We start from the raw sequence: 22,761 nt of genomic DNA, 5'->3' as shown, positions 1-22,761 counted from the left end.
ATATATATATATATATATATATATATATATATATATATATATATATATATATATATATATATTTCCTGCTGCTGCTGTGCTGCACCACTCACTTGACTATCTCTCCACCCCCGTTGCGCGTGCGCTGCACAATATCGTCGACATCTTTCTGCGTGAGCTGACCCATCGCCACCAAATCCGGGAGCGGGATGCCAGACACTGCATTCAGGTGTATACGCAGACACCGCAAGTAATGAGAAAAGAAATGTATCTACACTTCTATCTATGACGACCACTTGCAATCCAAACACTCAGCAGCAACACCACCAATAGAACGAACCACCGCCGCAGCAGCAGCAATAGCAAAAAGCGCAGCAGCAGCAGCAGCAGCAGCAGCAAGGGGAAAAGCAGCAGCAGCAGCAACAGCAAGAGTTTCAGTGTATGCAGAAGAGCATACCTGTGCAGTATCTGGGTAGGGGAACCATGGCGTCTCCGTGTCCCCCCATAACCATGGCTTGTACATCCTCAACAGAAACCTGCAGCTTCTCAGCTACAAAAGAACGAAAGCGGGCCGAATCTAACACCCCAGCCATCCCCACCACCTTTGCATGCGGCAAGCCGCTGCGTTCTCTCATCAGCTGCACCATTGCGTCTGAAATACACACACACACACAAACATATACACATGCTCATACACTTGCATCAATATATATATATATATATATATATATATATATATATATATATATATATATATATATATATATATGTTTCTGCTTGGCAAGGATGGGTGTAAGTATGAATTTGTGTGTTGCATTGCGGTGTATGTACACACCAAGGGGGTTGGTGATGCAAATGACGAAAGCGTCAGGTGCATGCATTTTTATGTTATCTGCCACTTCTGATATGATCTTGGAGTTTATGCTCAGCAGGTCGTCGCGGGACATGCCGGGCTTGCGAGGAACCTGAAAAAGAAAAAAAAATAAAATTAAATTAAATAGGAAATATATACACTACACTGCATGCATTGTCACCGAGAAACAGAAACAAATTATACTAAGAAAAAAAGAGGAGCTGAGCAGAATACACAATGCATGCATCCATGCATGCATGCATAGCATGTACATATTTATATAGAGCACAGCCTAGCAAGCAGTAGCTGAACTAGAAACATCCTACTGCATGCACTTGAACAAAAAAACAAATACAAGAAAAGTGCAAGCGCCAATGAAACTCAGAGCAACTGAAGACGCTCTGTGCAGCATCGCAGAGCTTTCATACAACATGAATATTGTATATGTTTGTACAGAAACAGAAACTTACGCCCCACCATCACCACTAACCCCCCCACCTGAAACACCGAGAAATACACCTTTTTATACAAGATTCAAGTTGTATGATGCTGCACAGCCATATAAGAAACGAGGAAACTTTGCTTACACCTGCGGTGACGATGACGACATCTGCACCCTCTAGCGCTGCGAATTGATTTGAACCAGAAATCCTGCAGTCGACGGTTTCAACGGGGCCGACGTGAGAGATATCCAGAGCTTTCCCTTGCGGCATACCTGAGAGAAGAACAGCACAACGCCGGGCCGGGCCATAGAGTGAGCGGTTGAACACGAGAAATAAAATGAAGGAATAGGTTACTACTGCTATTCCCTTTTGAAAAAGTATTCAAAAATATCCGCAGATTCTTTTGAAGGCTTTCTCTCGATGCGCCTCTCGTCTGCAATCGACGAACTGTCGTCCACGGCAGGTGCACGTACACCCGGTATGCAAGTAGCGCGATCATCTGCGTTTCGCAGCTGTTTGTATCTCAACGCCTCTCCAAAACACATCACTTAGTGCTACGGAATGTGTCTTATCAAGCGGAAGAGACGCAAAACTACACGAAGACGCCCTAGGGGACCGCTTGCCCGGCCCTCACCGCATGAACAAGAAGAGAGTTTTTCTCTGCTTACCCTCAACGACGTCGAAAATACTGACATCTCCTAATTCCTTTAGCGAGGAAAGAAATGCCAATACCGCACCAATCTGTCCTCCACCAACAAGAGCGATCTTTGGGCGCCTCATTTCGACTTGTTGAAAAAAAAGGAATGGAAACTGATGCAGATGACGCTGCTGTATACAAGCAGGCAAGCAGACCTCTCCTCTCCTCAACGGCAACAACACAGGCTCAGAGCAGCAGTCTTCGTTTCTTCCTAGAAATGAACAAACATTAAATTGTGTCGAATTCAAACCTACAAGAAACGAAGGGCGCTGCAGCGTGCTGCCGCGCCCCCGCAGCACACTAGCCGCGTCCCTTGGCTGTGCTGTGCAAGTTGGCTCGCCGTGGAGCCCCCCCCCCCCCCNCCCCCCCCCCCCTCTCAGCGCCTCACCTGCACACGAGAATTTGTTTGTTTTTTCCTTTAAATATATTTTTTAACACGAAGAACAAACGATACGGCATCCAATACACAGACACCTCACTTAGCCTGCAGCCTACACCACCCTGAGCTCGTTGATACGGCATACATGCCTAGACGCGCCTGAACAGTAAGCTCACTGAGTGGAAAGCTGCGCGTTTCGGCTGTACATACACCTAAATGTTTGCAAAAGAGAGTCTTTTTGTCTGTCATGGGGGAACTGCTAGCAATACCTCAACAATTGTTGCAGCACCAGCGACCGCCCCCCCCACAGGCGAGCATGGTGGTTGCCGCGGTGTCGTCTCTGCAGGGTTGGTACTTCTGCTTGCGAGCAGGGTGGAAACTGAGTGCGAATTAAATGTTTAACAGCTATTTACGCTATTTATGTTTGCATCGAGGAGCTTGTATATGTAGTATTGCATTTCTGAACTGGGTCGTTGCATGGTCTGCCGACAGTTGGCGCAGGGTCCTTCAGTTGGCTTCGGTGGCTGGTGTGTAGATAGAGGCAAGCACTACATAAATGTTTCTATAAATGTATTTAGATATAAATCATGAAACGAGGGAAGCTTGGTTGAAGCTTCCTTATGCACACACGCGAGGCTGCCCTGTACTACCGAGGTGCGCTGCAACCCCGTTTCAGGTTGCTTCCTCGCAGGAGCATCCAGGCCTGAGCTCAACGCCCAGAACGCCTCGGGACAGGGGAATGGGGTCACCTGCTCTTGTGAATCTCTTACTTAAACTATATACCTACGTTGCAGCTCGTTTCTGCCGTAGACTAGGGAAGTTGAACATGTGTGGGTTGGCTACTGAGGGCCAAGCAACTCTACAGTGTTATGATATGCATACAAAGGGGTTCGGTAAGTGTGCACCTAGGGGACCCTTGCGCCAGGAGTTGCAGCCAGTTGTGTTGCCGCTCGTCTCAGGCCTGCTACTATCGGGCTCTGTGCCGCTGTGCGCCGGATGCAGGCGGATGTATTCTCTACACTGCAGAGGCTCACCACCGAACTAAGACGCTCTAGCTTGCTCTTCAGGGCTCATATTTACCCTGTCCAGAACGATACTGACACGTAAAAGTACAGGAGGAACACTTGTGTAAGTCTATGTAGACAATATTTATACGTATCTTGTATATACTGCACATAGAGGCCAACGTCTGAAGAGTGTCTACACGACCCACCTGCCGTGCAGCACAAAACCCCACGAGCGGAGCAGCAGCAGAGAGGCGGAAAAGGAAAACGCCACGCAGAGTGTTCGCTCCCTGGATGATTCTAGAGGGTGTTTTCACGCCCTACACTGGCTGTACTCAGGAGAGAGAGAAGCGAGCTGTAGCGCTGTAGAGCAGCGTTTGTCTCACTCTGTGGCTGCCCTCTCAACGAGGCGCAACAACACCGCACAACCATACAGAAGCCTGTTACGCCACCCACCTCCCCCGCAGTTGCCCTGGCTCGTCTATGAGTAAGCTTATTCATATCGCGGCGGTCAGCTAGGTGCCGTGCTAGACAGGGAGCTAGCTAGCTGCAAAGGTAGATATACAAACTGGCAGCCACCTACACGCCTCATGTGCTGAAAAGGCTACGTGATGGGCTCCCCATATATATATATATATTGCCAATATAAGTGTGTTGCGGTAAAAAACATCGCTTCCTCCTGCTCTTTACTGCGCCCCCTTCTCCTGTGCGGCTGCGATCATGACGCCATCTGAAGACGCGCATGCAAAAAAAAAACAGCACACAGAAACATCAACAATCCCTACTCAATTACTTGAACTTATGCGTTTCACTCGCCGCGGCAGACTTCTTTCCTGTTCATGCACCCAGAGATGCCTCTCGCTGCTGCGCCACTCTTAACTGGAGCTGAAAGCGTGGGTCAGACCAGCAAGGAAAAGTTGATAGACTGAATGAGCTGCAAATGCTTCTGATACGGCGAAACAAAGAATTACCTACCTACCTATCGCCGGGACAAATTAAGAAACCCGATGCAAGAAAGCAAGTGTGAACACGGGAATTGCGGAACTAGGTGTTCACATGGCGTGTCAGTAGCCGACTCAGTCACCTTTAGCTGATGAAAAGAAAATTACGGAGTACACCGAAGGCTGCATTGCACTAGTTTATAGGGAACCTACGAAGTTTGTCGACTTGTTTCTTGAGCTGTTCAACGTTTTCCTCGTCAATGACCCATCCATCCTTGAGAGTTTCTTCTGCTTTTGGTTTGGTGAGTGGAACAACAATAATAAACTGCAACAGAGAAAAGTTTGGTGACCGGCCTTCAGCCACGTGGCGGAGAACCTGCATCTGGTCAAGTGCCTTGGGCGCTGTTGTTACGTCGGCGGGCTCTGGCGATGAATCCTGGAATATCGTTCGTTTTTCATCTCCTTTATCCTTCTTTTCCTTGTCATTTGTTTCTCCTTGCTGCTCGTTGCCTTCAGATGCGGTTGGCGCCGCCTCTTCCTTCTGCTCCTTCGCTGCTGAATTCTCGTCCCCTGCACCCTCCGCTGGAGCCTCACCTGCAACGGACAAATGGAAATGTGAAACAAGTGCAGTGATACATACACATACAGACACACGGAAAAACAGATGAACAAACAAAGAAACAAACTAAGACGGTGCTGAGAAGTCCGGATTACTGAGTAGAGGACAATCGCCCCCTGTGTACATTAACTAGACAGGAATCAGAGAATTATACACTTAAATATGTTGCTTACCGCCAGTCTTTGCAGCACTTCCTTCTGTCTTGTGAGCGTCCTCTCCCGTCTGTTCCGTTCCCGCATTCGTCTGCGATGCCTCATCAGCTGCACTGCCCACAATTTTATATCCATCGTCGCTCTCTTTAATGGCCGCCTAAAGCAGAAAAAATTATTAAGCAAGTGGGTAAAAACACAAATTAATGAATATACCGAGGAAATAGAAAAAGACGCGGTTGGAACGGGAGCTGAAAGCCGCACAATACACTGCAGGCTTTTGGCAGCTAGGCAGATCCCTCTCTGTAGATCAAGTATACTAGTAGATGCTGCGTTATATGCAAGGCAGAGACTCTCCAATGAGCTGGACGGCAAGAACTGGTGAGAAAGAAAATGTGCAAGCGCATTCTAGCCCCTAAGCAGGAGGCGCAACGCCCTGAAGGTGCGACAAGCTCTCGTTCCGAGTTAAGCAGAAACCGGCGGCTTAACTAAGCATATATACACAGGATATATTATACATCCAGCTTACAGCCTCGTGACGCTCGGAAACAACGAGTAGAACAGAAAAAGGAGCTTCGGCCAATGCAGCGTAGGCGTGAATATAACCGGAATATACAAACGTCAGGCGCAGACATTCCATCACCGCCTCGCAAACTTTCTTCTGCCCGTCAGCGTTCTTCATTGCCGCCTAAGAACAACACACAAGGTATCAGAAGGCCTCGGAAACAAGCATCAGCAACCAGCAGCAGCGAACAACAGCAACAGCAGCAAGGAGCTGAGAGTGAAGGAAAACCATGAAAACATACGCATAAAACCTCAAAGGATAAACTTGCAGCAGACGTAGAATGTCCACTTTGGTGAAGAAACCGGCAAATGTTAGCACTATTCTGCACTTATACAGACTGTAACGAACAAATTGTTTGCTGAGGGTTGTGTGCGCCTCCACCAGTGAGCCGAGCGTCCTGAAATATACTGAGCAGTGAGCAACTGAAACTCCATCTAAATGCTGAAAAAAAATATAGAGTTAGGGAGCTGAAGTTTGGTTACCGTTAGGCCCATCTTCAGTGTCCTTCTTCCGTTCTGCAACGTGAATCTGGATTCCTTTATGGGAGCATATACCGGCGGTTTAACCTGCAACAGCAGCATATCTCCTTCTGCTACCTCTGGTTTGCTGTGTGAGTATTGCTGCACAAGAGAAGGCATATTATTCTCCTGAAGCATCAACAGATAAACACCATCGCCGTCTCCCGTGATGAATTCCTTTGCCTGATCCACTGCTACAGCTGTTGCGGTTGCATCAGCGTCTGTCGTCTCGGGCTTCGGGCAAACCGCTGCGGCGGGAACAGGTGATGTCTGGGCCACGTTTGGCTCTGGTGGCGAATCCGAAACCTCCACCGCAGCTTTTCGCGTCTTCGGTTCAGCCGCAGCTCCCGGTTTTCCGCAAACAGCCCCCATTTTCCGCAAATACAGCACAACTGCCTGGAGCTGCACAGAGCTACACACCGCAAATAAAAATAAACTCAAGGCAGGAATGCATGAGTATGCCGTTGTGGTATGCTATTGAACGCAATCGAGCAAGAGGAAGCCACATTCCAGCGCGGACCAGCGGCATCACCATCACGCTGACCGTACCAACGTGCTCTTCTGCGCCCATGAAAGTGGAAAACTCTCGACTCTACATTAAGAAAAAAGTAAAGCGGATCTACAAAAAAACGTAGATATGTGCAGATAAACAGGGAGTAATGGAGCGGTGATGTGTTCGTAGCTTCTCCGGGGTATTGTTGTGTTGCTGTGCTCCGGCCTACCCTGGTGCCGGTGGAGAGCAAGTCGACGATTCCAGTCGAGATTCAAATATAATTTGACTATGTCAGTTAGGAAAAGGCATTCAACGAGAAAAATAACATTGAACTGGGAGCCCGACCCACAAAAAGGGAAAGCACAGAGAGCCCCGCAGCGGGAAACAAACGCACATGCGGATTCCAAAAGTGAGCATATGCCCTTGGCTGATGAGTTTCCTTCAAGGTCGAGAAAAAAGCAAACTAGATTAACTGCTATATTTTGGTACTAAAACACACCTAAGCACCTGCTATTTATGCGTTTGCGCCGGGCCTGGGAGTGGGCACAACTGTCTCTAAGCTTCGGGATCTTGACGAGGCTGTGACCAGCAACGAAGAAGTTCTCCTCTTTTCAGGGAAATGCATATTCTGTAAATGAGCAAAGAGCGAGAACAATATATAGTGGAGAGGATTTAGGTTCATCCGCACTAGTTCAGTGGTCTTATAAAACGCACGAACTGCACAGTGCCACCTGTGATCACTGAACCACTGCGTTACCGGGTAGCGGAGGCTAGAACTAGAAAGGCAAATTGAGTTGTCAACAAAATTTGTCGGCCTGTAGCCATGAAACACTTAGAGCTTTTTGCATGGTTTGCGTTGAGTTGGTATGTGCACGTATCTCAACTTGCCTGTAGCGTTGGCTGCCCGAAGTTAGCGGAGGGACAATTCACTTGGCCTCGGTAGGCTCCCTGCAAGCAAACACAAATGCTCAACAAGTGTCTACAGCGATAATGCATTTAGCGAAGATTCTGCATTTGTGCGTGCACGTGATGGTGTCTTGCATCGTTAGTTGCGAACGGTCGCTGCAACTCATGAACTCATGTCAGGCCGCCTCTTTCCCCGCAACCCGAGGCCCTGGGACGCTGCTCCCAGTACACCCAGACACAAGGAATAGATATCATCTGCTAGTATAGGACTCGTACAGTATCTCGTTTGGCTTCATTGGAGCTCGCGATGCCCCTCGAATGAGGCCGAACTCTCGCCCTACACCTGGTAGCCTTGTATGGCTCATCGGGGCAGGAACGAGCAGCGGACGCCACACCCGTGAAGCAGAGCAGCCTAGCCTGTAGCAGTAAATTAAAAGGAAGGAGAGGCCCTCGAACGTTTTCTGGGAATTTTTGTCGGCCGCAGCCCTCCCTTCGCCCGTAATGGCGACTGAGCATCATCGGACCGTGGCCTGTGAGGAGACCTACTGTCGCGAGCCTCGTGATGTGGCAACAGTTGAGGAAGATCTTGGTTTCCTTGACTTAAAGATTCTTCTGCAAAACTTGCCGGGAAAAGCACAGTTGCTGTTGGCGCCTTCTCTTCTAGACGGAGGCGCGTGACGATTGTGGCCGGATCTTGGCGGACAGTTCCCTTTCGGGGCTTCCATTAGCTCCATTCAAGCCTTCCCCAGATGCGCTGCAGTGTTCACTTATTCCCAGGACAGCAAGGGAAATGGCTACGGCGGAATTGAGAAAACTTAATAAGGGAAGCGGTCGATGGAGCGGTACATCGAGAACTATCGGCCCTCGGTGAAGAGAACTCCTATGGTGGACTCGGAGCTGGTAAATACTTAGCTCATAGCAGGGCTCTCCGCTGGGGAGAGGCGATCGGTTAGCGGATGAGCAGCGGAGAGGTTGAACTCGCCGAGATGACCGAGTACCTTCGCCAATGTAGAAAAAGCGCCACTTCCACAACGCCAGCCGAAAAACACGAAAGCGGGTTTGGCTGCGCATATTGGGAATGTGAATCGCAGACCAGCCCAGAAGGGGATTAGAGGGGGAAAGCGGCAGCAGCTAGCGATTCGGCACCCACAAAGACAGAAAGGTGCACCGCGCAGCATAATTGTTCGTTCTGCAATAAAGTATGTCACATAATTCAAGATTGCGCATGCACACACAATGCTAAGAAACTGGAGAAGCAATGCCTCGAGCAGCGACGCCACGAGAGCAAAATTCCCCAAACAGTGTGCGACGCGGCATTGGCGCCGAACGAAATGACAACCGCACCAAGTGATCCACACCTCACCAGCGTGGTGCCTATACAAGTTCATATTAATGCTCAGGGGTTGATAGTGCTCCCGGTATAAACGGAAACGTCCCTGTCTGACTCCACGTTAAACATGGCTGCAGGCAGTCAGGCCGCTAGGCCCACAACTGCCCATTTCCATACAGAGCCTGCGTCAGCGCGAGATTGTGTCGAGGAGGCAGAATAATGCCGGGCAAGAAAACACAGCAAATGAAGTCCAGCAGCCTCTTGCAACACCGGCGACGGCTCTACTGGATCCTCACCCCTTCCGAAGTACATATGGGAGCAAGTAGCCAAATAACTTCGCCAGCCGTCGGCTGGAATCCTTCTCCGTTTGTTTTCAGGTCAACGCGCTGGCATATCGTACACGTATCCTGTTGAGATATCATCTACCAATAATGCTCGTTTTCCTAAAGGGGACCGCCGAAGTTTTCACCCACTCATCCCAGAGAATGATAGCAATCCCATGGAAAAAGGGAACAATTGGAAGGAGAGTGAGATCCTGGACACGCGTGTAACAGCTTGCACAGGTTCCGGAAGACGATGGTACTACTTTAAGTCCTCAGGTGACTGACAACCAAAATGGGTTCCTGATGATCACTTCTGCGAAGCAGTCCCCCATGTGCATCTTCCCTACGCAACTCATCGGCTGCAACTGCAAACGTAAGAATTGGTGCGGGAGCTAAAGGTTATGTCGCATCTCCATGCGTCGCGAGTGGTGAAGTGTGTATACCCCTCTATCTATGCTATCTCTGGAAACATCTCCGCTTTTGCTGTAATCTTCGTTCCCTCCTCTACCTAAAGCTAGCTCGACACCGCTCCCGTAAACACCGTTAAGTTTCCATTTTGGAGTTGGGCCCCACCCTCTGTTGCTTTGCAACACTGGAGTAAGCGAGGTAGGTTGCAGGTCATCTCACGCCGCTTTCCCTGGCCTAGCCCCTTCAGCAGCCCCACCGTTCCTGGGACCGGAGTGGAGGTCAGAAGCTTATTGAAAACTCTTTTCTGAAGCTTTTTGACTATTCGTAGGTCCTGACAGCCCTCCAATAAGACCGAAGGGTCTCGGTATACTGTGAATCCTGGCCTAACTCCCGCATGCAAGCTAGGTTGCCTTTCGATGCAAATATTGACAATGTAGAAAATGCTAAATACTTACGGGGCCCTCATTAGCCAGCGTACCAAAAAATAGAAATATATTTTCCAGCCTCCTACATACCCTACTATACGAGCGTGTTGATTTAGGTCACAAGCCCAGGCAGCCCAATACGACTTCCCATACCCAGAACGAAAGTTCGTTGGAAAGCGAGTATTCCTCCTTCAGATGCGCAGATTCCAGAGGAGCCACTCAATTTAGCGTATAAGGACATAGAGCCCCCAACAAAAGTGGCCGTGGCCAGGTTTCATCATCAGAGTCCCCAGCGATAGATTGGTGGGATGCATCCAGACACCGTCAGTCGACGAAGATTGTCGATACAAGTGTGGAACAACTGGAGACAAACGCATTGGCAACGGTACATGTGTGTCCAGCTATCTCAGCGGACAAATGGCAGCTCTGCACCCGGCACTGCAGAGGCACAGAAAACACAGGCGCCATGAACCTACGAGTTCAGATGAAGCGTTCGGCAGCTTCACCAACGAACGAGACCATGCAAAACCTGGGCAACGCCTTGAAAATCGTCCCAGAAGGTAGCAATGTAGCAAACCTAGCCTGCATCGCCCGCAAAGGCGAAAAAACGGCAGGAAGACAGCATACCAAAAGCCAGCGCAGAAGGCGTTTGAGATGATGGTAGCCTCCCGTGCCCCCCAGATAGCGCAAGTGCAAGCGGGAACAGTTGCGAACGTTTGTGAACCTAAGGCCTAGAGCCCGAAATACACCCAGAGATCGAATCAGTGTGAATGTTTGGGGAATTCCAGCGTTAAAGGCAGGAAGAGATAAGTTATATGTACAAATGGGCTAGAAAGGGACTTCACAAGCCTGCGTAGCAAACACATAGTTGCGAAGAAGAAGGAGCGTTCCTTGCAATGCCCAGCGGCCCGGGTTAGCAGAGCCAAAACACAACGCCGCAGCCTCTGTGAGTGTCAGAAGCACCTGCTGTGTTTTCTATGGTTAGACCCCGCCGATTCCTTTGTGCATGGACCCTAGAAGGATCTTATAGGCTGCTGACATGAAGCACCCGAAGTGGTATAACCTGTGCTTTGAGTTCTTGGCAATAGCCATTTGACTGTTGAATGCGTAAGACGTGCCCACGCCGGCTGTACGCACAGTACAAGGGCCTTCAGGGTGGGCGTGCAGAGTGCCTGGGTCCTACGTGAATTTGCAGGCAGGCCGTGTAGACTACCGTATGCACAAACAAGCCCTTCTGTAGAGTCGCTACGGCTGCCGCTTGAGCGGATCGGACCAGGCCCCACTGTAGAGGCTCTGCTTCTGTCCATGCTACCTGACATCTGTGCCAAAAAAACAACTTCACGTGGATATGCGGACGTGAAAGCTGTGACAGCTTCTGTACAATTGAGGTGACTCCGTGGAGGAGTTGCTGCACGGTTGCTGCACGGTTGTGTCGGCGAAGCTAGATGAAGCATCGAACATCCTACGCGTTCGCGTTTCTAGATAACGGCCAGGATTTCTTATAGAGCAGTACTGCTGAAACTCGTCAGCAATGCGCCCTCGTCTGCTCGTCCTTGTATGCAGTCCTCGCTGACGTCCACGCTGCCAACAAAAAGCTGGGAGACCTATGCAAAGTTGACTGTTCTTCGCTTCACCCCTGTTAGAGCTGGAGTAAGCCTGCATTATTTCTACAACTTTCCAGGCTTGTCTGATGAAACGAATCAGCTTACCTACACACTGAAAAGCTGTTGGTGCTTAAGAGCATCGGCAGCTTAGTAACACGCTGTGCGCCGTTGAGCACATCGGCAGCTGCGCGAACTCGTCTTGTGAGCGTATCTGCATCATTGTGATAAGACTCACTAGAGAGATCGCACTGTGCAGCCGCATTCGCGGCACAGAAATAGTTTACGCTGCAAAGAAATCGTTTGTGAGCAGCTCATCGCATACACCTAACCGTACCTGTTGCTTTAGCCATGGCACTCCCTTCTGTGCCACGGCAAAAATTTGTTACAATTTGCCTACTACATCGCAACGCTACAAAACACAGTATCCTGCATACGAGAATGCAGATAAACGTGTCGACACTCCCCAACAGTGGGATGTCGAAAAGACACAAACGCCTGCGAGTACCGTCGAGCAACAGAAACATGATTCAAACCGTTGAGACAGTCCATTCTTCACGCACAATGCCGCTTCGACGGCGCCTGATGGCTTCCAAGCAGGGACCCTACATTTCATCTGGGTGAGCATCCTGTTGAGTTGGGCAGTGATTTTAAGAAGAGTTCTGCAAACATCATTTTATCAGATACGAATACACCAACCAAAAAATACCGATGCCCTAGGAGCAATCTCCATCTTTTCGCCATGGATCCCATTTAGGACCTTTAAATCGATGGTATCCCATAGGGGCGCAAAAAAGCAGAGCTTTCAGCGCGAAGACTTCTTCAGCTGGAGGGCGTTCTCCCCGTTTGTAGATATTCAGGGCAGCAATAAGCCGTGCTGCTAAATTGCTGTGAAATGTCGATATTTGTTTTCCGTTTCCTCCTGCAGACGAAACCGTATAACTCGTGTGAACTTTTGCTGTGAATTTTCCCCACCACAGAGGAAGCTGCATGTACTTCCCCATAACTTGGGAAGCACAGACGATTGCATCGAATATCATGAAATAATCACCTAAGACTTCAACAACATGAAACGCGGACGGAGTGCTTATTACTTTCTCGCCCCGAAACAAAGTTGCGGACGCCAGCCGCTCGACGGCATGCATGAGAATATCTGCATCCTGCTGGTTGAGTCTCCTCTTTGCAAATAACCTCCGCAGCGTCAGCAGGTAGGGATGGGGTGAAAACTTCCTCTGCCCTTTATCAAAGAGGGCTGGTACTCGGATATATCTCGGAACGACACCTTCCTCCAGCACCGGAAGCCGAACATATGCATGCTCTTTGATGTCTTCAAGTGAATGGAGTTTCTTTAAGCCTCCTGGACGCCGTCGCCTCAACGAACGCCTGTTTAGCAATTTACCAGTCTTTGACTTGCCAGCAGTAACTGAAGACGGTCCAGCTCCTTCCGGCCCTTCAGGACGACCGCCGATGCTTGGAATTTCCTCTAACCACGAGTCGGGGTTCAGCGCCAGCGGCTGACCATCCGGCCGAAAGGCTCCCCCAGGTGACTGCCCTCGAGTAAGCAGAGCTACCAGCTCACTGCTCTGTGGTTGAAATACAGTTTGCCTTTCCAGCAACTGCCTGCCTAAGTGCAGCTGCGCGGCAACTGGGAGACGCTCTTGCCTTGATTCCCGAGCTGCCGCGGTCTCTGACAGCATTGACACTAGCTCCGCTACCCGGCTTGACCAGTTACGTTCAGAGCTTGAAGATGCCCTCTCCTCCATAAGCCCCATCTCCTCCTCCAACTCCAAACACCCTTCTATGNGCTTGAAGATGCCCTCTCCTCCATAAGCCCCATCTCCTCCTCCAACTCCAAACACCCTTCTATGATGGCAAGCTCATCTTCATCGATGCCCTCCCCGCCCTCAGCCAGCTCCCGGCGTGTCACTCCTGAGACCTGGGATCTGTTGCGGTGAATCCTGCATATGGAGAACGATACTAAAATTATTGCAACTGAAACCGCCGCAGCTAGGAAGATACTGCGCGGCAGGTTGTGAAGTCGTGACCAGGGTGAACGACTTCGCTGCGTTGAATGGGCCAGTTGAATCCAAGTTTCCTGGCCAGCATATCTAATAGACGTCATTAAAATACCTTCTAATTATCTCTTGTTTGTAAGGGGGAAATACGATTTCCGTGTAGTCAGAAGCTGCTGATGGACTGATGGACGCGTGGCAAGACGGAGGGGTGTGGTAGCAGCGAGATCAAGGGTTCTCCCTCCGACAAAGTTGTCGGGACCATCAAAGAGGTAAATATATTAGCAGCCATATGTAACTATGTTAACCGGGGAGGCATCACAGAACTGAAAAGCCGGTGTTCTTGACGGGGCTAACAAGAGGTTCCTGCATTCCGTTCCACTGGGAAGGATGGCTTTGCAATAAGTACAAAACCTGAAACGAACCTATGCCGCACGGTTGCCAGTGCGGGCTAGAACTGCCCCAATAAATCCGGACGACATTACCTATTTGTTCTGTAATGACTGAATTGTTGTTGGGAAGGTGAGGATAGCTGTGAGGGGAAGTACATCGCGATGGGGGTGACAGGTTCCCAACCGTGTCGTCATGGAGATGCTCGACCGCTGGCAACGTTACCTGATTCATATAAAACCCATCTCAGTTTTTCCTTATAGCACAGTTTTCTTACTGGAAAAAAGAGCCAATTAACCTCTATTTTTAGTCGTCATACACAGTGTAGCTCGCGCTGCGAACAACAGCAGCCTTCTAAAGACATCGCCGCTCCAGCCTTTTTCGGCTTTAGCCCCAGGCTAGGAGAGCGATGAATTCCAAATCATTGGTGACGGCCTTTTTCGCAGAAATGAAGAGAGTCTGCCCTTTGTCTCACTGTTAAACGCAGTTGATCTAGCGACAGTCCTTAGCCGAGGACCATTGTGAGCAGCAATAGGATCGAGTGACAGATACTGCATCTTGCCACCCCTCCAGTCTTCAGCGCGCCCGCAGCACAGCTGCAAGAGGGCATGGGACTGGTGACGAGAGAAGGCTGACTGACACGAGTCGCAGCACACCTTGTTGCAACCCCTGCTGCAATGCAACCCCACATGCAACCGCGCGCAAGCCTTCTATTGATGGAAGTACTAACACAGCACACAACAGTGGAATACTTATATGGCTCCATTAGCCATGCTGCCGGCAAGTAGAATTACAAGTAGCAACGTTAGACAGATCATATGGCAAGAGCATTCAATATTGAGGAGGTTAGGAGCGGGGGCTCCTATGTTTTCCCCCATAACAGGTTGATGTCACAAGTCCTGGGAGCTTAGTGGGACTCCCTGTAGTGTGACGAAATTGTTGGCAAGCGGACACTCCCCCTGCATACAAAAGCTCACCTTCTGCGTAACAGCTTCCAGTGCAAGTGCCACCAGCATACAAAAAAACGGTGAAGAGACCAGGCTTCCTCATCAACGTCACCTGAGGTAGGCGTTATGCAAATTCACTCCTAAAACCTGAGGCCTGCTCGTTTTTAGAACGGGGGGCGAGCGATATCGCTACTTAGCATAGAGTAAGCAAGATGTTCCTACTCGCTGACACGTGGGCAACTCTGCAAGAGGAACCCGCGTCGAAGGCACGTGGAAACGCGCTCCACCCCGGAAAAGCAAGGATATAAGGGATGGGATTCACAAGGGAACCACAGTAAACAGCGGGCGAAAGCAGATTGAAGAAGTGGCAAGGTATCGGTCCCTCAGCTGAAAGGGCCAGCCAACAGACACGCAGAAGGTAGACGGGCGATTAAAAGCTGCAGAGAAATACAGTGCAAATCTTCTCAGCGGGGACACACTGCGAGAAAACAACAGGCGCAAAGCCAGGGGCGGACTTGCCAAAATGAAGGGAGAAGCAGCGAGACAGCCAGGCTGTTTTTCCGTACGCCGTTTGCCAACTTTCAGCTGATAGAGAAGGATACATCTATGACTTTGACAGAACTAATTTTCCAGTGGTGTTGTATTTTGAACAGGGACAGGACAAAAACGTCGGTCAATGAATTAGATGTGGTACGGGAGTTGGGGTAGGCAAAGAACCAGAAGGGGATTAACTTTCTCTGTAGCGGTTGTACTGCAGCAGCTTTACAACCTCCGTGCGAAGAAAAGTGTAGAATTTTATTTGTTCAGGAAGTGTGGAGCAACTCCAATTATGCACACAGGTAGGGGTTCATAAGACAAAATGAAGAATGTCCGCGGTGTTCTACATCCACTAGCACTGCAGAGGTGCTAGAAACAGACCGCATGAGGCGACGAGTTTAGTTCGACAGCATCACCAACCAAGGAGACCATGCCCTGACTGGCATGCATCGCGGAAACCGGAATTCCAATCAAGAACAGAAGCCAGCAATGTAGCAGACCTAGCCTACAGCGCCCGTACAAGAGGAGCAACGGCAGCAATATAGCATGCCGGAAGCCAGTGCAGAGAAAGCGGCGGGGCTTGAGAGGGCACAGTCTTACTGTGCCCTGTAAGTAGCCCAAGTACAAACTGGAGTAGTGCAAACCTTTGCGGACTTAAGGCCAAGAGCCCCAACTACCGTAGGATCATACTAGTCTGGAGGTTGTGTGCGGCAACAGAGAAGCTATATGGGCAAATGGGCTAGAAAGGGACTCCACGAGCCTGCGCAGCAAACACATAGTTGAGAGGAAAAATGAGCGTTCCGCGCAAAGGAATTTCCGGCGTGGTCTGGGTCGTAGCGGAGCCAAAGCAGGCCGCTGCGAGGGTGAGAGGCGCCTGCTTTGTTTTCTCTGGCTGGCTCCCGCCGATCCCTTCGCACATGTAATCCGCTCGTCTTTCTGGGTATGCATTCCTGAGAAGGGCCTTACAGGCTGTTGACGTGAAGCACCCGGAGTGCTATAACCCTTGCTTGGAGTTCTTAGCAATTGTTATTTGACGGTTGAATGCATAAGACGTGCCCACGCCAGCGGTATGCACGATACAAGGGCCTTCAGAGCGGGTGTGCGGAATGCGTGAGTCCTACGTGAAGTTGCAGACAGGCCGTGTAGCCTCCTGTCTGCACAAACAAGCCGTAGAGTTGCTACGGCTGCCGATTGAGAGAATCGGGTCAGGCCTCACTGTAGCGGCTCTGCTTTTGTTCATTCCGCGTCGCATGTCTGCCGAAGATTGTAAAGCAATCTGTCCAAGGCTGGCTTGGCGAAGGTAGGTGGATGGCTTGAAGCGCTTGTGCTTGTTTATTCCCAGGCAGTGAAAAATGCCTCTACGTCTTACGTCAATCTGTTGGCGGAGAGATTGTGAAGGCACCTATATGGTGAATGCCTCCTTGTACAGGCTGAGGATTGTAAAACAATTGTATCCAGGTCACTACCGGAGAAGGCTGGCTAATTGGTTCGAGACTTTATGCTTCTTCGTTCTCAGACAGACAAAAAGTTATCTGCAACTAGTTTCCAGTACTCCTGCAACTGGTGAGCAGTGGGCCCTCGTCGGCTGCTGAGCTACACCGTTACCCCGTAGATGTGGTGAGCGCTGAAAAGAACACTGTCAACATAAACTGGGAGGCCTAAGCAGAGTTAACTGTTATGCAGCCTCCATCACGCATAAGCGGCCTGCAAGCTCGTGCTGCTTCCGCATCACTGCTAGGGCTGTAGTATTCCTGGATCTTTATTCATTAGTCCTACAGCTTGCCCGGCTTGCTTGAAGAACAAGCCTAGCTACACACTGACAAGCTATGGCTACCGAAGAGCTTCGGCAGTTCCGTAACACGCTGTGGGTCGTAAGGCACATTGGCGGCTGCGTGAACTCGTCTTGCGAGAAAAGGCCTTAAAGAAATCAAACTGCGCAGCCGCTTGCGCGGCAAAGAAACAGTTTATGCTGTAGGAATGAGCAGCTCATCGCAAAGCACTGACCATATGCCACTCCTGTACCACAGCAAACCATTGTCACAATTTGCCTACTGCGGCGCAACACTACACAACACAGAATCTTGCCCGCGGTAGTGCAAATTAGTGAGTTGAAAAACACCAACTGCGGGATATCGAAAAGAAGCAAACACCTGTGAGTACCGCCGTGCAGCAAAAGCACGCTTTAGGCCGTTGACACAGTCCATTCTGCGAGGGTGTTGCCACTTCGACTGCGTCTCATGGCTTCCACGCAAGGACCCTACACTTGATCTGGGTGAGCATCCTGCTGTACTGGGTAGCGACACAGTACGGCGTGAATTTAAGAAGCCTACTGCACTGAGATACGGATACATTAGCCAAAGAAAAAATGTCGACGCTCTAGCAGTTTCCATCTTTTTGCCATGGTTCCCATATAGAACTCTTTAACCGGTGGTGGCCAAGTGGGTAGCAGAACAGCAATTTCTTCAGCGCATATACTTCCGAAAGTGCAGGGCGGATTCCCTGTTTGTAGATATCCAGGGCAGCGGCGAGCCGTTTCGCCAAGTCGACATGAAATTTCGTAAGCTCGCATTCACGTCGCCCTGAAACGGGAAGAGGGAAATTCGTGTTGAAGCTTGCTATGAATTTGTCCCACCACAGATGACGCTGCATATGCTCCCCCAATAGTTGAGAAGCACACACGACGGCATCGAATACCATGAAATAACAACCGTAAGTCTCAGCAATGTTAACAGGTGAAGGACCCCTTGGTCCACTTCGGCTTTGGAACCACGATGTATTCACCAGTTTCTCAACGGCAGGCACGATAACATTTACATCTTCCTGGTCAAGTGTATCCTTTGCAAATAACCTCCGCAGTGCCAGCAGGTAGGAATGGTATGAGGGCCTCCTAAAGCTTTTATCAAAGAGCACAGATACGCGGATGGGCCTAGGAACGACACCTTCCTGCAGGACTGGCAGCCGAACGTACGGATGCTTTTGAATGCCGCCAACGTTGAGGAGATATTTGAGGCCTCCTCCATCCCCTTGCCTCGGTGCAGGTGACGCTGAAGCTTGTCCAGCGTTTGAAGCACCGTCAGTAACTGGTGAAGGCCCAGCTACTCCCTGCGCCTCAGGAGAACGGGTGATGCTTGGAACTGCCTCTAACCACGAATCGGGTTCCAGACCCGGCATCAGACCACCGGGTCCACCTGGTTGAACGGATGCATGGAATGCAGGAGTCTCAACACTTCCGAGTTCAACGTCTTCAGTCTCCAAATCGCTTCGTCCCTCCAGAAACTGCTTGCCTAATTGCAGCTGCTGCTCGGTTTGAACATGTTCTTGCATTGTTTGCTGAGCTGCGGCGGCCCCTGACAGCATTGAAACTAGCTCCGCTACCCGGCTTGACCAGTCTCCTTCAGAAGCGGAAGCTGCCCGGTGCTCCATAAGCCCCATCTCCTCCTCCAACTCCAAACACCCTTCTATGATGGCATGCTGTTCTTCATCGATGCCCTCCCCGCCCTCAGCCAGCTCCCTGTGCGTCACTCCTGAGAACTTGTACCTGCCGCTGAGAGTTCTGCATATGGATAACGATGCTAAAATTATTACAACTGAAGCCGCTGTAGCCAGGAAGATACCCCGCAACAGCTTGTGAAGTCTTGGCCGGGAATGTCGATTTCGTTGCGTTGGCTGGGCCAGTCGACTCCAAGTCTCCTGGCCAGCGTATGGAATAGACGTCATCAAAATACCCTCCAGTTTTCTCTTGTTTGTGAGAGGGAAAGACAATTTCCGTTCAGTTAGAAGCTGCTGATTGACTGATGGTCTCGCGCCAAAAGGTGACGCGTGTAGTAGCATCGAGGTCAGTGGCTCTCCTATCGAACGAGGTAACCGAGAAATTTAAAGAGGCAGATCTATTTGCCGAAGTGTTTAGCTACGTTAACTATTTAGGCATCAAAAAACGGAATTTCCCGTGTGTTTGACGGGGGTGGAAACCGGCCCCCCCACTGGGGTTCCATTGGGACGGCTGCAAGAATCACTCCAGAGCCCACACCGAGCATTGCCCTTCCAAGGGCCGGCTGGAGCAGCTCAAACGACTCCAGCTAATATTACCTAGGGTTTTACATAATAAGAAACTCTTCGGGAAGGTGCGTATAGCAATTGGCGAAACGCATGTAGGTTGGCGACGCGTGGTCCCCAACCGGGCCCTTGGCGAGGCGAAGACGAGCGGCAACTTACAGAGAAACAAATGTAAAGCTCGTGGCATACTTTCCTTGTGGTGCCTTTTGATCGTGTGCAAAAAAGTAATATCCTCGGCGCTCACTGCTTATGGGTCATTTGGAGGTTCGCCCCCCAATTTTACCTGTCAACGAGAAGGATAGTCCCTAAACCCCTAAACAGTCAAGCGTGTGCTGGGTGGCAATGGAGCCAAATCAGTCTGCCGCTGCTTTCGGGAGTCTGAGAGGCTTCTGCTTTTCTCTATGTATCTGGCGTCGGTCGCTTGCAGGTGCGATAGGGAGTGCTTTGTGCATTCCGCAGAATTCATTCGACTGATGCACACATAAAATGAGCCCAACCTGGTGGTATGAAAAAATGATCGGAGCAGGAGTGCGAAATGGGTAGGTCTTGCATAACGTTTCGGGCAGGCCAGAGTGCCTAAGTTAACGTCAAGAAGACACTTCTGCAGACCGCGCATGGCTCACGATGGAGCGGATCGGGTCAGTTGTCACTGTAGAGGCCTTGCTTCTGTTCATGCTATGTGGAAATCTGCCGAAAAAGACGTCGTGGTTATGCTGACTTCAAGGCAGTGAAGGCAGCTATGTGGTGAAGGCCTCCTTGAGCAGGCTGAGGAGTGGAAACAATTGCTGCACGGCCGTATCGCACTTTTNTGGTGAAGGCCTCCTTGAGCAGGCTGAGGAGTGGAAACAATTGCTGCACGGCCGTATCGCACTTTTGGATTAACGAGCTGGATGTTTCCAGATAGGTAAGGCATTCGCTGCCTCTAATGGCGACCCCTCCTGGAACAGGAGCGCCATGCGCCCTCATGTGCTACTGAGCTGCGCACCTAATCCCTATATGTAGGCTGCACTGCCGCAGACTCTGCCGCGAAAACTGGGAGGCGCATGCAAAATTAGGTGTTCTTTATCCTCTACTGAGCAACAGCTCCCTGCAAGTTGGCGTTTCTAGCTCACCACTGCTAGAGCGTGGATAGTCCTGCATCATTTATCACTATTTGTGTAGTTTGCCAGGCCTTCCGGAAGAAATGATTCACCTCATCTACAGGTTGCACGGCTGTGGATGCTAAGGAACATTTGCAGCCCTGTGAACGGCTGTTGCTGCAGAAGAAAGTCGGCAGTTCCGTGAACTTGTGAACGCACGTGCACCTTTTGAAAAGAAATTTAAAGGAGACGAACTGCGCAGCCACATTCACGGCCAAGAATTATTCTCCGCGGGAGATATAAGCAGCTCATCGCAAGCAACGAATAGTACTTGTTGCTCTAAGCATGGTACAAGCTTCTGTACCACGGCAAGCCTTTCTCAACATTTGCTTACCATAGCGCAATGCTACTCAACATTGAATCCTTCACGCAAAAGCGCACATTGATGCAAGAGCCCACATTAATGCAAGAGCGCACATTAATGAAGGTGTGCACATTAATGAGTTGGCACTGCCAACTGTGAGATGCCGAAAAGAAGCAAACGCCTGCGAGTACCGCCGTTCAACCCAAATCTGCTCTGCGGTGTTGACAAAGTCGATATCAGAAGGATGTTGCTGCTTGGACGGCCGTTCATGGATTCCGCTCAGTCATCCTACACTTTTGAGCTTGGTGGGCATCCTAGTGTATTGCTCAGTGGCACGCTTAGGCGCGATCCAGGAACGGAAAAGATATCCCTTCGACGCATCCTGCACACGTCGTCGTACGGATGCCTCTGCCGAGGAAGAAATATCCGCGCTTTACAAACACTGGCCATCGCGTTTCCATGGGTCCCACGTAGGACGCTTCAACCGATGGTTGCCGAGTGGAAAGCAAAACAACAGTTTCTTCAGCGTATATACTTCCAGAGCTGGAGGGCGCATTCCCTGTTTGTAGATATCCAGGGCAGCGGCAAGTCGTCTTGCTAAGGTGACGTAAAATCGTCGTGTCTCTTGCGCAATTGATTTTGGATCAGGCAACTTGAAGTCCGTGTTGAAGGCTGCTGTGAATTTCTCCCACCACAGATGACTCTGCATACTCTCCCCCAAAAGTTGGGAAGCACACACGAGGGCATCGAATACCATGAAATAAACACCCAACGTTTCGACAGCGAAAACAGGCGAGAAACGCATCTGCTTACTTCGGCTTTGGAACCACGATGTAGTCACCAGTCGCTCGACGGCATCTATGAGAACATCTACATGCTCCTGGTTGAGTGTCTCCAGCGCAAATATCTTCCGCATCGTCGACAGGTAGGCATGGTGTGAGAACCTCCTCTGGATTTCATCAAAGAGGAGAGGCACACAGATGGGCCTAGGAACGACACCTTTCTGCAGGACTGGCAGCCGAACGTATGGATGCTTTTGAATGCCGCCAACGTTGAGGAGATCTTTGAGGCCTCCTCGATCCCCTTGCCTCGGTGCAGATGACGCTGACGCTTGTCCAGCGTTTGAAGCACCGTCAGTAACTGGTGAAGCCCCAGCTACTCCCTGCGCCTCAGGAGAACGGGTGATGCTTTGAACTGCCTCTAACCACGAATCGGGTTCCAGACCCGGCGTCAGACCACCGGGTCCACCTGGTTGAACGGATGTCTGGAATGCAGGAGTCTCAACACTTCCGAGTTCATCATCTTCAGTCTCCAAATCGCTTCGTCCCTCCAGAAGCGGTTCGCCTAAGTGCAACTGCTGCTCGGTTTGAACATGTACTTGCATTGATTCCTGAGCTGCGGCAGCCCTTGACAGCATTGAAACTAGCTCAACTACCCGGCGTGACCAGTTACCTTCAGAGCTTGAAGATGCCCTCTCCTCCATAAGCCCCATCTCCTCCTCCAACTCCAAACACCCTTCTATGNGCTTGAAGATGCCCTCTCCTCCATAAGCCCCATCTCCTCCTCCAACTCCAAACACCCTTCTATGATGGCATGCTCTTCTTCATCGATGCCCTCCCCGCCCTCAGCCAGCTCCCGGTGTGTCACTCCTGAGAACATGTCTCTGCTGAGGAGAGTCCTGCATATGGAGAAAGATGCTAAAATTATTACAACTGAAACCGCTGTGGCTAGGACGAAACGGAGGGA

At 50.3% G+C, this 22,761-nt stretch overlaps 6 protein-coding genes across 6 annotated transcripts; all 6 read right to left on the bottom strand.

Moving 5' to 3' along the window:
* Nucleotides 1–88: 88 nt before the first annotated feature.
* On the bottom strand, nt 89–2,055 carry EMH_0002280 (malate dehydrogenase, putative; the record flags this gene model as incomplete). Its single annotated transcript, XM_013495939.1, has 5 exons — nt 89–198; nt 437–631; nt 815–944; nt 1,420–1,547; nt 1,944–2,055. 5 exons carry the CDS (start codon nt 2,053–2,055, stop codon nt 89–91), a joined length of 675 nt encoding a protein of 224 aa, XP_013351393.1.
* A 1,986-nt stretch (nt 2,056–4,041) lies between these two features.
* EMH_0002270 (uncharacterized protein) lies at nt 4,042–6,519 on the bottom strand (the record flags this gene model as incomplete). Its single annotated transcript, XM_013495938.1, has 5 exons — nt 4,042–4,085; nt 4,510–4,890; nt 5,089–5,224; nt 5,594–5,752; nt 6,184–6,519. The coding sequence occupies 5 exons, from the start codon at nt 6,517–6,519 to the stop codon at nt 4,042–4,044; spliced, it is 1,056 nt and encodes a 351-aa protein (XP_013351392.1).
* Nucleotides 6,520–12,349: 5,830 nt separating this feature from the next.
* Nucleotides 12,350–13,405, bottom strand: EMH_0002260 (uncharacterized protein; the record flags this gene model as incomplete). The annotated part of the gene is made up of 1 exon (XM_013495937.1): nt 12,350–13,405. One exon carries the CDS (start codon nt 13,403–13,405, stop codon nt 12,350–12,352), a length of 1,056 nt encoding a protein of 351 aa, XP_013351391.1.
* A 26-nt stretch (nt 13,406–13,431) lies between these two features.
* Nucleotides 13,432–14,195, bottom strand: EMH_0002240 (uncharacterized protein; the record flags this gene model as incomplete). Its single annotated transcript, XM_013495936.1, is given in 3 exon segments — nt 13,432–13,436; nt 13,440–13,591; nt 14,131–14,195. Coding segments are annotated over 3 exon segments (222 nt in total).
* Nucleotides 14,196–17,895: 3,700 nt separating this feature from the next.
* EMH_0002230 (uncharacterized protein) lies at nt 17,896–19,350 on the bottom strand (the record flags this gene model as incomplete). Its single annotated transcript, XM_013495935.1, has 1 exon — nt 17,896–19,350. One exon carries the CDS (start codon nt 19,348–19,350, stop codon nt 17,896–17,898), a length of 1,455 nt encoding a protein of 484 aa, XP_013351389.1.
* Nucleotides 19,351–21,448: 2,098 nt separating this feature from the next.
* EMH_0002220 (uncharacterized protein) lies at nt 21,449–22,399 on the bottom strand (the record flags this gene model as incomplete). The annotated part of the gene is made up of 1 exon (XM_013495934.1): nt 21,449–22,399. One exon carries the CDS (start codon nt 22,397–22,399, stop codon nt 21,449–21,451), a length of 951 nt encoding a protein of 316 aa, XP_013351388.1.
* Between the last annotated feature and the right edge of the window lie 362 nt (nt 22,400–22,761).

Source organism: Eimeria mitis, genomic scaffold (assembly GCF_000499745.2).
Source record: "Eimeria mitis Houghton genomic scaffold, Emh_scaff183, whole genome shotgun sequence".
Taxonomy (NCBI): domain Eukaryota; phylum Apicomplexa; class Conoidasida; order Eucoccidiorida; family Eimeriidae; genus Eimeria; species Eimeria mitis.
The sequence above is the reverse complement of the archived record's forward strand: the minus strand, read 5'-3'. Positions and strand labels throughout refer to the sequence as shown.